The sequence below is a fragment of the Eubalaena glacialis genome, chromosome 9, assembly GCF_028564815.1.
Source record: "Eubalaena glacialis isolate mEubGla1 chromosome 9, mEubGla1.1.hap2.+ XY, whole genome shotgun sequence".
Taxonomy (NCBI): domain Eukaryota; kingdom Metazoa; phylum Chordata; class Mammalia; order Artiodactyla; family Balaenidae; genus Eubalaena; species Eubalaena glacialis.
In genome coordinates this window covers 116,568,669-116,587,085 of record NC_083724.1, presented here as the reverse complement: position 1 = coordinate 116,587,085, position 18,417 = coordinate 116,568,669, and the positions used below count along the sequence as shown (strand labels likewise).

At 50.7% G+C, this 18,417-nt stretch overlaps 1 protein-coding gene across 1 annotated transcript in view; it reads left to right on the top strand.

Moving 5' to 3' along the window:
* Positions 1–17,385, top strand: part of XKR6 (XK related 6) — a 279,753-nt gene extending 262,368 nt beyond the window's left edge. Inside the window, exon 3 of the mRNA XM_061199467.1 lies at positions 16,421–17,385. Coding sequence (XP_061055450.1) covers positions 16,421–17,385 — 965 coding nt within the window. The remainder of the gene's footprint in view (positions 1–16,420) is intronic.
* The last annotated feature ends 1,032 nt before the right edge of the window (positions 17,386–18,417 follow it).

Sequence of the window (18,417 nt, the reverse complement as noted above, 5' to 3'; positions counted from 1 at the left end):
GAGTAGCCCCCTTCTCCCTGACTCCCCCTGGCCCTCACCCACGCCCCGTGCTGAGCTGGAGCCGCTAGCTCTGAGAGATGCTCTGGGCTTTCAGACCAGGTTGGTACCAAGATCTTCCAGCCTCCGATCTCAGCTCCAGGCTGCTCGTGCCGTTTCTCGGTCTTAGCCTCCAGGATAGATAAAGGAGAAGATGTGCACTTCCCTGTTCATGCTCTTCCCTTGGCTGTCTTGCATCTTCACCCGTAACTGCGGTGAAGAGGGACACGCCTTCCTTCTCCCCCCAGAACACAGACTCGGCCTCTCGCGTTTCCCTGGGGGATGAACTCTCCCCAGCTCTGTTTCTGTCTCCTTCTGAGAAGCTGCCCCTCCTTCTTGCCCATCAGATACCCGCTTGGCGTCTACACACAGGGTGCCCTGAACAGCCAGCTCAAGCTCACAGTGCTGCTTCAGCTGCCAGTGGCTTCTTGTCAAACAGAACATCAAAACCTCACACTTTTAAACAGAATTTGCAAGGATATTAAACAGAGACATCACTTTTGGTGCATCAGTGTAGTTTGACTTTGCATCCAATTCTGAGGCCTTTTGGCTGAGGTTGCCCTAACAACAGGCAAGAGAAAAGGAGAGGAGAGTTCTTTTATTTAAATTGTGATAAGAACACAATGTAAGATCTACCCTCTTAACAAATTTTAAGTGTAAAAGAAAATGCAGTATGTACATACGAGGGAGAGTTCTCAAAGCAGCAGAAAATGTTTGGGAAAGGCAGGCTAAATCAATTTCACTACAATTAACACAGATGAAATAACAATCGGCCACCTGAAAATGTCTGTGCGTGAAATGTTGGGACAAAGAGGGACGTCAAGGCAGGCTGACCAGTGGGGCTTCTCAGGGGAGGCTCCGAGTGCTGCCGGTTCAGAAGCCTGAGCCGTAACTGTAACGGGGCCACTTATTCAGTAACTATTTATTAAGCACCTACTATGCACCAAGCATGGTTCTAGGCGCTGGGGACAGATATGAGCAATAAACAAAACAGACAGAAAGCCCTGCTCTCATGGAGCTTGCATTTCTTGTAGGGAGAGACAGACAACGAACAAAACAACTATTAGAAAATGGTAAGTACTCAGCAGAGCTCTAAAGCTGGGAAGAGAGAGGGGCGGGGGAGCAGAGCCGTGTCAGCCTTCAATAGGGCTGCAGGAAGGTCTCCCAGTCTTCAATAGGGTGGCAGGAAGGGGACCTCTGAGCAAAGATATGAAGGAGGGAGGGAGCCAGCCTACAGATCTCTGGAGGTGAGTGTACCAGAGGAGGGAACAGCCAAGGGCAAGGCCTTGGGCTAAGAGAGTGACTCCTGTGTTTGGGGAGCAGCCAGGAGGCTGGGAAGGTGGGTGTGTCGTGCCTGGGCTCAGCCCTGCCCCGGGGGTCCTGCCAGCAGAGCATCTCTTCCTCTTCTGCTTTGTTAAAAATATTTAAACTGCTTTATTGAGATCCACTTTACATACCGTAAAATTCACCCACTTGAAGTGTACGATTCAACGGCTGTCAGTGTATCCGCGGAGTTGTCACCATCACCACGACCAATCTCAGAACAGTTTCATTGCCCCACAGAGACACGTCACCCTTCTTAGATTTGCTCCCCTGTCTCCCACCCCCCAACTTTCCTGCATAGGGAGGCGGGCAGCTGAAGGAGCCCTGGGTCCTGAGTCCACTGTGCTAGAACGTGGCAAGGGATGCTGGGAAAATCTCTCCCATCTCATCTCTGAGCCTGAGTAATGTGAGTGAGGGCAGGAGGGACTCCTGAAGTCCTTTCAGTCTGGCAGGCTGTGATTCTAAGGAAGAGAAAAGTGGGGGAATCTGAGCAAGAATCGGACAGGAGCAATGTTTAATTATTAGGCTAGACGTTCACATTAGAGGCAATCGCAAACTCAAGGCCTCGTGGGAACTCCCAGCTCCAGGAGAGACGGCAATTAAATGATCTTCAAAAGATCTTTTCTATTTCTTAAGATTTCCAAGGAAAGAAGGCCTACCCATTTCATGAATGATGTCTTCCTGTGTCACACATCTCTCACTCCTGGGAAGTGGGTGGAATGGAAGAGACCCTGAGAAGGAAATGTGGGGAGAGTCCCTGTAAGCTGTTCTCCTTCCTTTCTGAGCCTCACCTTTTTCATCTGTAAAAATAAAAAAGGGATCCTTTCCATTCTAGACAGAATTGGAAGTGTTAGGTGGGTCAGGACAGCAAGAGGAGTCCTCGGGGTGAGGCAGTCACTCCATGGCCAACCTGGGGTGAGGTTTGGGTCTGACGCTGACCAGCGGAGAGCTGAGTCCTCTCTCAATTCCAGGCCCTCTTGTGCGTTCAGACCCCACGTGCCCCAGGCTGCCAGACCCTGGGGTTCAGGAGCCTGCCTGCTGTAATACCTGCCCACATGTGACCCCATGGAGCCCATCCCCACCTCCTGCTGTTCTTGGGGACCCCATCATTCCCTTCACGCCCCCACCCTGCGCCAGTAATAACCAAGTACTTTGAGGCCTTCTCTGCTTGTCCCTCCGGTAGTCTCCTGAGACTGTCACCTAGAAGAAAAGGTGCTGCCTCCTGTTTTGAGTGGTAGAATGCTCCTGGTGTGGACCTGGCTTCACACGCTGATTTGCACTTAGAAGCTGCATCAGTCCCATAAGGCCCTTAACCTCTTTGAGCCTCGGGGTTCTCGTTTGTAAACCATGGATCGTAACTCCTGCCTCAGAGGGGTTTTGTCAGGAGCAAGTGAAATACATTTGTTTGTGTCACAAAGGAGGCCCCCTGGCAATCACCCATCCGAGGCCCGCATTGCTGCCCTGCTCAGCGAGGCTCTGGCTGGGCGACGTCACCTGCTCGGCAGCTCTGCTTCCTTCCCCAGGCTGCTCGCCTGAGCTGCTGTGGAGCTCAACAGCGGTCTGAGAGCCCTCCCCAGCCTCCTGACACAGTCCCTTCCAGGGCTCCAGGGGCCGCTCCTCCTGGCTAACCAGGCCAGGACCGTGGAGAGTGCTGGTTCTAGCCCAGCACAGTGCCGAGGGCGCAGCAGCAGCGGCGAGGTCAGCCTGCAATGGCCAGTCTCGCGCCTCTGTCCCCCCCGCACCCCGTTTCTCCCACTTCTCCCTCCTCCCCACCCTTCAGTCCCTCGTGCAGGAGTGGGCGGTGCCCCTGCCCTTGGCCCAAGCCCTTCTTCTCCCAGGATTTCTCTTGCGGTGGTCAGATCATGCGGTGACCTGTCAGGGAGACGCAGAGCCGGTTGGCTGGAGGAGCAGTTTGCGGGGGAGGAGGGGGGATGTGACAGGAGAAAAGGTGGGAACTCCAGCTGTGGGCGCCGGCTTCTAGCCACCCCCCTTGCCCGTTAATTTGGCTGGGATCTCTGACGCATCACTTAACCTCTCTGAGTCTCGGTTTCTCCTTTTTAAGTTGGGAATAATCGTACCTGCCGTAATCTACTCAGAAGGGATGGGTGGGGACCCTGTGAGATTAGAGGGGAAGCCACCTGGGGACTAGGGGTAAGGGTTACACATGCGGTTACTTTGTGTCTCGGGTGAGGGAATGACTTTGGGGTTTAGATTAAATTACATCATTGTAGCTTAGAATCCCAGCAGGCCCCTCCTCTCCCCCCACTTACAAACCTGGAATCCCAGGGCCCTGCAAGGTGAGACTGAGCTGGAGATGCTCTTGCCCCGGCCGCAGGCCTGCTTCTCTCTTGGGAGGGCATGATTGCATGAGAAAATCAGTTAGGTTAGGCCTTTGTCAAAATATTATAGGGAAGTCTGACGGTCAGCGATAATACATCACACAGGCTCCCTGAGACACATCTGCACTGAGCACGCCTGGCCCTGCGCTAGCCTCTGGGGGAACAGAGGTGAGCCAGGCAGGCGGGTCTCTGCCCTTCGTGGGGGAGACAGGCAATAACAAGTAACACATGAATAATACCATTTCAAATATAATTGAGTCTATATATGTGTGTATAGGGGAATAGAACATGTAGGCACATCTTTAGTGCTATAGAATACTGTATATATACACTCTATATATTCACTATGTATGTACATTGTACTATATACATTCTCTGTCTCTGTCCCTCTCTATATATATACACTATATATATATATATATATATATTATAGTATGTAAATACATCAAAGATGTACATATATCAAATATATATTGAATATTCCAAATCCATGTTTTTACGCATGGGTCACAAACAATAAACTAAGGCCCAGTCTGCTTGTACCAAAGCCCATGCTTTCCAGGGCATCTCATGGCCTCTGTTAAAATGCAGTCAGTCTGGGAGCATCAGGGCATTGAGACTGGTTGGCTGTTTGCTCCTCAATGAGGGTGGATTTACTGGAACTTTCCAGGGATAGCAGACGGATTTCTTCACAGTGTGCTTCAGGCCCACCAGGATCCAGGCATCCGTGAGGCTTGTGCCAGACCAGCTGAGTGGCTGACATTTGTTCTAGACTCTCTAAAGTTTGCCTTTATCTAGTTGGCTGTGAAGATGGTATTTTGATAGCTCTGACAGCATCTTAGAAAGAAGAGGCAACCGAATCAGAGGGCTGGGTTTAGCTTTCCTCCTGCCCGGTCCTTTAAATACCAGTATTTGACCTTGAAGCTCCTTGAGAGGGGGGCTGTTGCCTTCCCCCATATTCCCAGAGTAACCGTCAACTCGTGGTCAGCTGCTCAGAAGGGCCTCATTGTCCGGGTATCAGACCGCAGAGATGCTGTTCTCATGGCCTCTCCCAAGGTCACTGGTCTGCGCCCCAAGGGCCTCTTTCAGGATATTGAGCACTTCTCAGGAGGAACTCTAGAAAGCCTGAATCTCTAGCTGTTTGACACATGCAGGTTCACAGTTTGTTTTTAACTTGAGAACATTGAGGAACTAGGAATAGGAACCCCATCACAGGGTTTCTCATTCTCAGCACTAGTATATCTGGGGCCAAACCATTCTTTGCTGTGTATTGGGGAGCTGTCCTGTGCTCTGCAGAATAGTTAGCAGCACCCCTGGTTCCTACCCCACTAGACGCCCGTAGCGCCCTCACCCCCACTAGACGCCCATAGCGCCCTCACCCCCACTAGACGCCCGTAGCGCCCTCACCCCCACTAGACGCCCGTAGCGCCCTCACCCCCACTAGACGCCCGTAGCGCCCTCACCCCCACTAGACGCCCGTAGCGCCCTCACCCCCACTAGACGCCCGTAGCGCCCTCACCCCCACTAGACGCCCGTAGCGCCCTCACCCCGAGCTGTGACAACCAGGAAAGTCTGCCAGACGTCCTGGGCGTGGGGGACAATGGGGAAACGTAACATTCCCATTGAGGACCTTTGCCCTGCTATTACATGGGTAATTGTGGGTGGTGGTGGCTGAATATGGCCCCTCAGGATGTCCATTTCCTAATTCCCTGAGCCTATACGTGGCACTTTATGCAAAAAGGACTATGCAGATGTGATTAATTTAAGGATTTTGAGATGGGAGATTATTCTGGATTATCCAGTTGTATCTGATATAATCAGAGGGGTCCTTATAAGAAGGAGACAAAGGATCGGAGGGACAGAAGGCGATGTGACAAATGGAAGAGAGTTGAAGATGCTATGCTGCTGGCTTTGAAGAGGAAGGAAGGGGCCGTGAGCCAAGGGATGCAGGGAATGCAGCTCTGGATGCTGGAAAAGGCAAGGAAACAGATTTTCTCCTGGAGCCTCCAGAGTGAGCCCAAACCTCTGACACCTTGGATTGGGACCAATAAAACCCATTTCAGACTCTGACTTCCGAACTGTCAGATAATAAATCTGTGCTGTTTTAAGCCACTAAATTTGTGATAATTTGTTACAGCAGCCATAGGACACTGATATAGCGGGGAAGGTGGCTTTCTTTAACTAAGCAATTGAAGCTAGCTGTTTACAAGACGTGGTCAGGGCATCAACAGCATGGTTATCTGAGGTTTGCATTTGTGACATTGCTTGGGAAAGTGTATCTGTGCAGGTGACACATTTGTTGGGTGACAACTCTGCACCAGGCATGGGGATTACAGGAATGGATAAGCCAGTTTTTCTACCCTCAAGAATAAATGTTAGTTCTATCCTCAGGGAAGTCACAGTTAAGGGAGAAAGACCAACAGTCAGCAGAAAATGTGACTATAAAATAGTGGCCATCGAAGAGAAATGCACAGGATGATGTGGAGAGCGCAGAGGTGGTACCAGTGCATTCTGGGGGAGTCAGAAGGGGGTCCCAGGAGGAGAAGGTGCTGACCTCAGCCCTGGAGGATGAGCAGGAAAGGGGAGAGGGATGACACGAGCAAGGGCCAAGGGGCTTGAGACAACATAGCATGTGTATGGGGGTCTGTATCTCTACTCACACCCGCTCATGTGGGCGTCGTACTTTGCCAAGTGCCAGGCACTGAGCTAAACCCTTGCATAGCCATTTCTCTTTTGGTCCTTACAGTAACCTCATGAAGAGCACTCAGTTATTGTTGCCTTTTTACAGGTGAGCAAACAGGCATGATGCCCAGCATCACTTGACAGCAGGGTGGCAGAATCTAGCCTGGTTCCAGAGCACACACTCAGAACCACGGTACTCTCCTGCCTCTGTGAGTGGGTTAATATCACTAGATCCTGACCACGGGCCTGGGAGCAGGGCCCAGACACAGAGGTCTTGGGCACCGTGAGTGGGAGCTTGGATTTGAGCCCATGGGACAAGGGAATTACTGGAGGCTTTAGCCTTGTAACCCCAAGCCATGGGGGACTTTGGAGCTGGAGATACTGGGTTTGAAGCTCCCTCTCCAACAGTTTGCTAATGTTGTAACTGTTTTAAAAGACAGGTTTTGTTGTTATTTAGGCATCTCAAGGGCAACAGATCAGGAGACAACTGCCATTGAAAAGATCGTTTGTTACTCACAGATCCCAAGAAGAGAGGGCATGCCACACCATGGGGTGGGGGGCCACCTGGGGAAGCACCGGGTTCCACCAAGAGGCAGAGGGAGTGAGGGGAAGATGTGGGCAAGAGCCTTTATTGTGGTTTCCCAGGGAAGGAATGAGTGAGGCAGGGGAAGCAGGCTTAGGATAGGCTAGTCTGAACAATTTCAGGAGGCTCTGGGGCACAGCGCTGTCCCTAGTTGTCTGGTACCTGGCCCTGGGGTGATTAGAACAGGGGGATAGTGGCCCAGAGTGTCAGAGCCCAGTAAAGGAGGTGTGCGTTCTGGACTGGTTGTTTTGCATATGAAAAGCACTTGTGGTTTGCTCTTTTGAGGAATTTGCTAAACCTGGGAGGGGCGGTCCCTCCAGGGTCAGCAAGACCCCAAAAGGCAAACCATCAGAATAAAAGGACATGCTTCCTGCAGTAACTAGACAAATCCTTTTACCTCTCTGTGCTTTGGTCTCCTCTCCTATAAAATGGGACACCAGTAGACACTTCAGGGGATTATTGTCAGGATTAAACAAAAGAACTTATGGAAAGTATCTGGCATAATGCCTGATGCATTGGGAACATTCATTGAATGTTATTCCTCTTCATCTCTGTCTTGTACCCTCAAGGTTTTCTTCTGAAGGACACAGGCATAAATGGAGGCTCCCGGGGAATTCCACTTTCCTGCCTTTGGGGAAAATGGCGGGAGGGAAGATGGCTGGTGGGTCACAGACCCCTTTCCCCATGGGCCCCTTTGAGAATCAGAGGACAGCTGTGGACTGTCTCGTGAGAAAAATACCCACACGGTTTTGCACATAGTTTCAGAAGGACCTGACCAATTGCTGCGCTGCCCTTGGGGGCTCACATGCATCACGGTACGTACGAACTTAAGGAAAAAGGGAACGAGTAAGAGAGAAAGTGTATGGAGATGGTGGGAGATGCTAAGGTGGGAAATTAAGCCTGGAAGGTGGGGCAGGCATTGGGGGTTGCAGGTTTCAGTGTGCTGGCCAGCGATGGCCTGGCTGAGAGGCCGAGCTCTGGTAAAGGCCTTAGTGAGGTGACACTTGGGGACCTGGGGAAGGGCCCCAAGGTGGAGGACAGAGCCAGCGCACATGCCCTGTGGCGGGACTATGCCCGGAGCACATGGGACAGAGAGGGAGCGAGGAGCTGGCGTGAGGTGACCTTGGAGCAGCAAGGGGCTGTCTCATGTAGGGCCCAGGATGAAGGCCTGGTGCCGTGAGACGGACTTAGGTTTGAGGCCATCGGAGAAGGGAAGCGGTGAGGGGCGTGAGTGGGGACTCGATGGCATACACTTGTAACTCCAGGCAGGGTCACGAGGGGCCCTACAGGCCTTATAGGGACCACGGCATTAACCCTGGGCAAAGCGGTGTGTCAGTAGGAGAGGCTGGCCGCGCCGGGGTTAGAGGCCAGGACCGTTTCCCTGGCTTAAAACAACTTCGGTTCATGTCTTGCTGTTGCGCGTCTATCACAGGTCGCCGCGGCGGGGGTGAGGGAGCACGCCCTTCCTCCTGGATGTGACACACACATGCTTCTGCTCATGTGTCAGTGGCTGGCACAGGTCACAGGCACAGCTGAGTTCAGCAGGGCAGGAAGGCATATCCTCCCCGGGAAAAGGTTGAAAGTCAGGCACCGTTGGCAGGCTGCCATGCCTGGGAGGCCACGAGGAGAGACGTACCTCGGCTCAGTCACTTTGGCGGAATTGCGAGTGGCCTGTCGGGACGAGGGCGGATGCAGGGAAACCCACTAGGAGGTCCTCCCAACAATCTGAGCAAGAGAGATGAAAAAGAGGTGTCACCACCTCTGCACTTACTGGCAGGCTCAGGGAGGGCCCTCCAGGGTGGGTCCTCGGCTTTGCAGGCCTACAGATTGGCCATCGGTGCTCACAGAGATGATCAGAGGGGCTCGATAACCAAAATGATAAGAAATTGATGTATAAACCTGAATGCTAATTTCTTCACTTATGAATGGGGATGGGAAGACATACCTTTCCAGTGATTCAAAAGAGAATCTGAGTTGTGGAGTTAGGTAGCCTGTGTTCAAATCCCGGTTCTGTGATTTCTTAACTACTTGATATGGAAAAGTGGCTTAGACTGTGAGCCTTCATCTCCGCATCTTAAAATCAGCCTCAGATGCATTTATAGGGAAGAATGATCCGGTTAATGGGTGTCACAGCATAGAGTCTGGGCCAAGGTAGCTGTTCAGTAGAGGGGGTATTATTGTTATTGAAACTTATTAGAGATTAGCAGGTGACATAATGAGCCTGAATTCAGAGCCAATAAAGAGATTTGTCACAGAAACCATGGTAAGACAATGCTCTGTAACAGAGACTACTGCTGTAGTGGCCAGATTTGAATTCTGTCCCCCATGGACCATCTCCCTGATATTAAGGAGCATTTTCTTCAGCCAGGGTATGGTATAATTTCTCAGATGTCAGCTTTCCTGAATTATTCCAATCCTCCCTTCCTTTCTATGTTTACACCACACCACTCTGACTGGCCTTGGGTTTTTTCAGATTGCCTCAGCTACCGGTGTGTCTGTCCTGAGGGTTACATCCACAGTGATGGATGCCATCTTTTATTTTGACCCTTCCTAAAGGTCAGTCTGGAAATGTCAGGAGTGTCTTAAGGTGACCCCATGTGGTAACCTCACGTGGGGATCACAGTCTCTCCAAATACAGAAATGGGACTAAAATGAATATGTCAGTGCTTGCAAAAGTCTACTGCTCGAAGAAAACTGTTAGACCTTAAATTATTTACTGTGGATGTATTTTCAGTGTAAGTTGAAAAAGGAGATTGATTTCTTTGTTGCTGCCACATCAGACTTACAGAATATAATTCTGACTGATCACCAGGCAGTGCATCTGATTTGCCTAGAAGTGTGGAGTAGGAATGTGGAGGAGAACATTATGAGGCTCCTCTAATTTGCAACAATGTTCAGCAAGCTTAAGGGGTGTGCTGGTAAATGCTTAACAACCAGTTCTTAGCAGGGCTGGAAGGAACCCTAATTTGTAGCATTTGCCAATTTCTGTGGTGTAAATATTCCCACCACACCTATTTCAGGCCTCTGACATGACATCAGCCAGCCCACAAAATTCCTGCCAATTTGACAATTGGATCTCGGAAGACAGGATGACCGGCCCCAGCACATAGACCGTGAGTGAGGAGTGAGATAATCCCAGGGGTCGGTGGTCACACTCTTGCTTACTCCTGTGTAACCTTGGCCAAGTTACTTGACGTCTCTGAGCCTCGTTCACAGATGGCATCCTTGAGGCTGGTTTCCTTTCCCTGGTGGCCCGGGTAGGAAAGTACCTTTGTATCATCACTCCCTTGCTGTGTCTCCTGGGTGGAGGCTAGTACAGGAGACAGGCAGTGATGCTTAGAGAGCTGTGCCCGCAGCTGCCTTATCTTTTTCTGAGAGCATTTCTAAGGACAGACTGGACTTTTTAAAAATGTAGGAAGATGGGGGAAGTTTGATGGGTGGAAAGAGAAGAATTGCCTGTCTAATAGGAACTCAATCTGGAGAAAATAGACAATGGAAATTAGACGAGCAGGTGGTGGAGTTCCCCCAAACCTTAGCTTCAGTGGTAAGGAGGGAGGAGGTGAGGGCTGAGAGAGGCAGATGTTGACCTTGACATGTGGATAGACAAATAGCAACTTGAGCCTGTTTCTTGGTTTGGGGAATCTCTGGGGGACCCGCCCATGGGGGTACAATGCCATATAAATTAGGTGAGTCAGAACGGGAGTATGGCCACATCCACATCTCTTAAATTCAGATTCAGTCTCCTCATCTGTAAAATGAGGATAACAGCCCAGCAGGGAAAGGATGCCATAACTGGGGACTAGCTAATGGTCAAGCGTGAAAGACAGAGTAGATCCAAATGACAGATGTCAGAGTCAGGGGGAGGTGCATGGACCCAGTCCTCTGAATGCCACACTTAGGAACTGGTCGTCAACCTCACCGAGAGCTCTCGGTTGTGACCGGGGGGTCAGGAGTGAAGGGAGGTGGGAGAGTTAAGGGAGCAAGGAGGTTACCCTCGAGAAGGTTGGAGAAGAGACGGGAGAGGTGGGATCTCATGGCAGAGGGTGCAGGGTCCAGGGAGCTGTTCTTTGTAAGCTGGTGGCACTTGCCCTTGGAGACACGCTGATAGAAAGGAGCTGGGAGCTAGGAGTCTGCACAGCTGACTTTTCCTGCCCCTGCTCCGCTCTGCTCAGCGCCCCATCCAGTGCCTCTTCCTTGAGTGTTTTCCAGTGTGTGATTTAGCGGTGGGACCAGAAGGGAGCTCTTTGTGGCAGAAGGGAGAACAGGGCAGCTGGTGACGGGGCCGGGCATTCACCGCCCCCGCTCTGGGAAACAAAGTCCAGCAGTGGACCCCACTCGCCCTGGCTCACAAACAGCCTTGGGGCCAATCCAGGCGCTCCTGCGGCTTCTCAGAGACTCCTTGAACCCGCATGCAGCGTTCTCCCGGCGAGACTCTCTCGCGATTTGGTTTCTCCTCAAGTCCCCTTTCCGGCTCCCATTCACTGGCCCCCAGTGCCGCTCTGCGCTGGTCCATCCGGGTCATGGCCCTGCTTCTTCTTGCCAGACTGCAGCCTCCCTACCTCACCCTGATGACGGCCCTCCTGCCACCCTGGTCTCTTCCACGGCATCACACCTTTCCTTTTGGTTCCTCCACTTCATCTGCTCCCCACCCCTCTCTGATTTTAGGGTCCCGACCTTCCCCCAGACACCCTGTTACTCTGCTTCTCACGTGGTGGGACATCCACACTCATTTTTTGCTTTGTTCCCCAACTGGCAACAATTCAACTGACAGTGACCCTTGGATATTGCAGGGACACCACCAAATTGGTGGTGATGGTGACTTCCCAGAGGACTGCCCCTCCTTGGTCAAGGGCCTCCAACTGCAGGCTGCAGCCCCTCATGCTCTGCTCCGTTGGTCATAAGGTGTGGACATCCTGTTTCTGGAAACCTTAGCCCCCGGGTCTGGTGATCAGAGCCCCAAGGCCCCTGTCCCAAGCCTTTCTCAGGGGGTGGCCCCCACGAGGCTCTGGCTTAGTGACTTCCCAGATGGTGGGGCTGAACTTGGGTCACCCATTGGGCCAGCTGCAATCCCCCCTTCCTGGTCTGCAGCAGGAAAAGCGAGCAAGCCGTGAAGGTCACTGCCCAGAACTCGTCACAGCCGAACGTGGAGTGTTTTACAATTTCCAGTCTGATCTTTGCAATGCAGAAAATGATGGCGCTGTAAGTGAGAGGAATCATAAACGTGCCCAGGTCTGTCTGAGAATTTCACTGGGGGCCGCGAGGCTGCTTCCACAGCCAGTTGCTGTGGTCTTGGGGGGTCTTGGCCAGGATAATGCGTTGACTTTTGGGTTGACCTCGGGCCAGACAGAAATCTTCCAAGTGAGCCACTGCAGGAGGAAAATGCTGCACTTCCTCCCTCTGTAATAATATACGCTGCAGGCCTTTGAAGATTAATCACTTAACAGAGGGAAAGTGATCTCAGTTAATTCTGCTGGAGTCATCTCTTTCTTTGTGGCTTGAATGTTACTTTCCTGAGGAAGGTGGAAGAGAATTCAAATTTGGTTTTTAGCTCCATGATCAGGGGCCTCTCTCAGATACCTGTAGGTACTACACCTCCCGTCCACTCTTGGCCAAAGATTCAAATCCTTTACCCCCAGAGTGCCCAGTCCCTTCTAAGGCCAAATCTGGAGGGTCCATTAGTACAGTGGCTACTTTCAAGGCCATGGAGTCTGAGTTTGAATTCCAATTCTACTTCTTGATAGAAATATGATTTTTGAAAAATATCTTGTTCATCCAAAAAACGGAATTGGAACGCTGTATTAGTTTGCTAGGGCTGCTGTAATAAAATATCACAGACTAGGTGGCTAAAACAACAGGAATTATTGTCTCACAGCTCTGGAGGCTGGAAGTCCAAGATCAAGTGTCGGCAGGGTTGATTTCTCCTGAGGCTTCTCTCCTTGACTTGCAAACGGCCGTCTTCTTGCTGTGTCCTCACGTGGTCTTTCCTCTGTGAGCACATCCCAGGCATCTCTGTGGGCCCAAATGATCTGTTCTCATAAGGACAATAGTCATTAGGGTGGATTAGGGCCACCCTAATGATCTCATGTTACCTTAATTGCCTCTTTAAAGGCCCTATCTCCAAATGCAGTCACATAGTAAGGTCCTGGGGGTTAGGGCTTCAACATAAGAATTTGCGGGTGGGAGAGGTGGGGACATTGCCCATAACAAGTGCCTACATCACAGGGTTCTTCTAAATAAGGTACATGCTCAGTGAATCATGGTGTGTGGTTTCTCTGGGGTAGCCTCTGTTTCCTGTTGGATGAGTGGGTTTGAAGTGGGTGGTCTGTGAAGCTCCAGAGGATATAATGTTTGGCGATCTACAGCTTCACCATGTCAGGAACAGATGAGGCAGAGAGGTAAGACGGGGGCTGGACATCAGCCAGCCCGCAGGCCCCCGGCCGAGTGTCAGCTCTCAGTCCTCCATGTGACTGTCTCCCGAGCCCCCCTTGTAATTTAGCAGTGATGTCTTATGACATTTGGGGAACATTCATACCACATCCTAGAGAGAACTTCCAGAAGTGCTGACCATGGACCGAGGGCAGTGTGTGGGTCGGCTCAGAGGGGAGTGATTTCTGCAATACCCTGAAACCACAGGAACGGATCTGGAAGTGGCGTAGGTGACCCAGAAGATAGATTGACGATGAAGGATTGGATTTCGCTTCACCAATGCGGTCAGTGGACGTTTGAATTCCTGTTTGCTCATTTTGGGCATGGATGGGGCTACCATCACAGCACACCGAACAATGAAATCAGGACGGTGACAGCAGAGGGGCTGTCCTGCTTCTGCACCCCAAGTTTGTTCCAGAGCACACTCAGAGTTAGACTGGATTAGACCACGCTTCGGCAAAAGCTAACTTCTTACTTCACGAGCTTGTGCTTTTCTGCAAACAGGGGAAGTAATACCTTTTGCTTTATTAGAAGAAACAGAAAAATCAAGTCTTCTTTCCATTCAGCTGCTGTAGAGCTCCCCCTCATCACTGAGGGTCGGTAGCACCTCTGAGATGTATCACTTTTAGCCTCAAGAAATGGGTTCACCAGGAGAGGGGTAATGTCACAAAGAAGCTTTCCGAGGATGCTCCAGTGTTGGTAATAAGCCTGGCCCAGACGATCAGGATGACTGCACATTCCCTGCCATCCAGAAACCTATAGCCTAAATCACGTGACTCCCAAGGGACCCCCGTTCCCCTCCCTGCCCCAGCCTCAAAAGAACACGAGCACAGGAGGCTCTGAAAGGTTAGCATCGCCACTGTGACATGGTCGCAAGAGACCACATGGCTTCAGCAGAGGCTGGTGGAAACGCCCTGTGTGTACAAAGGGCAAAGCAGGACACACATAAGTATTGTGTTCAGAACTTTCCAGAAAAGTGAGAGGTAAATCATCAGGTGTTTTCAAGATTGGCTTCTATGGAGAAATTGGGATTGTTTCTTCCCTGTTTATTTTCCACATTGGCCGTGATTATTGCAAAAGCAACACATACTCATTGTCACAGTTAACCTTCCAAGCTTCTTCTGTGCTCTGCCAACACACTGGTTTTTGGCATCAGACTCTGATGTTCTGCAAGCTGCAAACCTGTGCATCTCCCTGAAATGTTGGAAGGGAGGTGCCGCGTGGGATGGGTGGGGAAGGACAAATGCATGGGGCGGGGAGGAGGGAGTGACAGAGGACTTTGATCCTTCACTGAGGTTCAAGTGGAGACATGAGGAGGGGCCGGGGAAAGACCAACAGAAGGCTGGAGCTCTGGGCCAGCTTCATGGGTCTCTTGATGAATGAGGCTCCTGGATCTGACCTTTGGGCTTAAGAGAGAAAACGACCAGGTCACTTTGATGTCAGCCTGGAAGAACGCCGTAGGGGAATCGTGCTCTGGGGTGAAGGTGGGGAGTTTGATTAGGAGATGGTGGCCCTTGGGGTAGTATTCAGGACTCCAGCTGAATTTAGCCACATTTAATTCTGAAATTTTGGGAGAGAAGAAAAACAAAAGAGGCGCTAGATGGACTGAGTGGAGATAATGCTTGAAGGAGCAGAGGGGCAAGGGAGTCTTGCCCCAGAGGAGGTGGTATGACGATGCCTGACTCATGATTGCCTGCTCATGGGTGGATTTGGAGAGACTCCAGCCACTGTTTATTGTGTTTAGATTGACTGAGTTACAAATATCACATAGGCAGCGTCATAAATAAAATTGCTCTACCATCCCTTGGGATCAGACACATGCACTTGCTCGTTGAGGAGACATGTAGGTAATGACATGCAGAGGCCTTGGAAAGCTCACCAGGCTAGGGAGGGGAAAGGCATCCCCAAAGCCCAAGTTACACTGCTCATTGCAGGACAGAAGCAGAGAAGGACAGGGCCTCACCAGTCAAGGCCTCAGGGAACCTTGAACAGTGGCTGATTGGAGAAGGCAACAAGGGCTGTGGGGAGACCACGAGAGACAAGAGTGAATGAGAAAGCAGTCAGAGAAACACAGGCTATCCCCGGGTCCTTGATTAGGGTGGCCTTAGGGAGTGGATGGGGAAATGCCAGATAGAAGAAGATCCCCTTAAGGGCTGCTTGGCCTTGAGTGAGCTGACGAGAAGGTGAAGGGTGACTCCAAAGCCTTCTCAGAGGGCTTCCCTGGTGGCGCAGTGGGTGAGAGTCTGCCTGCTAATGCAGGGGACACGGGTTCGAGCCCTGGTCTGGGAAGATCCCACATGCCGCGGAGCAACTGGGCCCGTGAGCCACAACTGCTGAGCCTGCGCGTCTGGAGCCTGTGCCCCGCAACGGGAGGGGCCGCGATAGTGAGAGGCCCGCGCACTGCGATGAAGAGTGGCCCCCGCACCACGATGAAGAGTGGCCCCCGCTTGCCGCAACTAGAGAAAGCCCTCGCACGAAACGAAGAGCCAACACAGCTAAAAATAAATAAATAAATAAATAAATAAATAGAGTAGCTATTAAAAAAAAAAAAAAAGCCTTCTCAGAGTAGAACAGTTGTGCAGCTTGGGGCAGTTAGTAAGCTCTCGGTCTTCACAATCGGTGATGCCTTCTACTGGCTGCTCTGAGAGCACAGCCTGGTAGTGACAAGGACACCGACCCCGCCGTGAGCTTATGATCTCCTACAATAGAACACATGGGGTCCCTCCCACAGCAGAGGTGGTGAGCCAGCACAGAGGTCCTGGCTCTCCAGCCCCTTGGCAAAGCACGCCAACCTCAGCTTCACTCTTGAGCCGTGGATGTCCAGAAGTTCTGGACTGGGTCGTTGACACTGAAGCTAGATTTCACAAGCTGTCAGCTTAGGGGGCAGCCATGGCCTCCAAGTTCGGGTCCTGATTTTGTGTTTCTTTCTCCCTCCTCCTTTAGATCATGGTGTGTGTGGGCGTCTCCTCGGCTGGCAGCCCTGCTGTGAGGTCCACGGTTTTGACTGTGTGGGTTTGTGTCTTTCCGGCAGGTGTCTCCTCTGTGACTTCCCTGATGTCCCTGGCTTGGGTGCTAGCCTCCTATCACAAGCTGCTGCGGGACTCCAGGGACGACAAGAAGAGTATGAGCTACAGAGGGGCCGTCATCCACCTCTTCTGGCGCCTCTTCACCATCTCATCCAGAGTTCTCTCTTTTGCCCTCTTTGCTTCCATCTTCCAGCTCTACTTCGGGATCTTCGTGGTGGTTCACTGGTGCGCCATGGCCTTCTGGATCATCCATGGCGGAACAGACTTCTGCATGTCCAAGTGGGAGGAGATCCTCTTCAACATGGTGGTAGGGATTGTGTACATTTTCTGCTGGTTTAACGTCAAGGAAGGGCGGACTCGATATCGAATGTTTGCATATTATACGATAGTCTTGACCGAGAATGCTGCCTTGACGTTCCTTTGGTATTTTTACAGAGACCCGGAGACCACTGACTCCTTTGCGGTGCCAGCACTGTGTTGTGTCTTTATTAGCTTTGTGGCTGGGATTGCAGTGATGCTCTTATATTATGGTGTGCTGCATCCCACGGGGCCGCGAGCTAAGATCTTGGCCAGCTCCTGTTGTGCCGAGCTGCTCTGGGGCATCCCTTTGCCCCCCGATGTTGAGCCCATGGCGCCTCAGACCCCTGGGTACCGGGGGACCCAGGTCACGCCTACCAGAGCCGTAACGGAACAACAGGAGGATCTCACGGCTGACACTTGCTTGCCCGTTTTCCAAGTGAGACCCATGGGGCCCTCTACCCCGTTGGGGCGTCCTTACCACCCAGAAGGGCCCCTCATTAAGATTGACATGCCAAGAAAGAGATACCCAGCTTGGGATGCTCATTTTGTAGACAGGAGGTTGAGAAGGACTATTAACATTCTGCAGTATGTCACCCCCGCCGCGGTAGGCATTCGGTATCGAGATGGACCGCTCCTTTACGAGTTGCTACAGTATGAGTCTTCACTCTAAGAGCATCTTGACCCAAGTTGAGAAGGGGACCTTAAGTTTGGTTTGCGGTAAACACCGCTTGCAAGAAATATAACTCCTCCCTTCCCCCAATACACAGAACTACCACCACCACTACCACCACCACCAATGCTACAAAAAAAAAAAAAAAAGAAAATAAGTCACAACCCCTTCAGATAAGCTTTCTTTCCAGTCGCTGTATGTATACAAAGATATTCTCTATGTTTTGTAAGTAAAAACAAAAAGAAAACCTTTCTTTTGTTTTTTACACATAAGTAACAGTATTGAAAAAAATCCCACACTATGGTTCATAAGGTAGAGAAGGAGGAGTTCTCTCCACTCCAAAAGAAAAACAAAGTTTTATACCTTACACCAAGTGTAGATCATTTACGGGATTGGTGCTGATTGAAAGAACAAAACAAAACAAACACAAACAAACAAACAAAACCTTCAACTGCCTTATGCCCTTAGGTGCTGAGTTTCATTAAGTACTGTCGCGTTTTCTCATGCAAAACTCTCTGGTGAATTTTGCACTGGGAGAGGGAAAATTAAACAATCAAATGAAACCAATCTAGAAATGAAACAAAAACCAACCAAGAAATAAAACACAAAGCAATCATTCTTCCTATCTGATTATTTGTATTGAAGAAAACAAATTGACCAAAAGCAAAAGCATAGAAACCCCTCCCTCTTTTTGGTTTCTCTCCCCCTTCTCCCATCCCTGCCCCCAACTTCTCAGCCCCTTCTTGGAGCCAAAGGGCCATTTGAAATTCAGATGGTTGGAAAAGCTCCTTGAAGGCTGACTAGGTGCCATTTTAGCGTTCACCTATTAAGAATCACATTTGTTTCCTGGTGAAAAGCAAAACAGAACAAAACAAAAACCACCCTAATAATTCGATAAGAAAAGGAAATTCTAAAGCAAATTAAAGGAGATTTCCATATATGTAATCAAAGAGAATCAGTAATAATAAAACTCAGCATAGTAGCAAAAAGAATGACATCAATTTAAAGGCACAATACTTAATCAGTGACTGG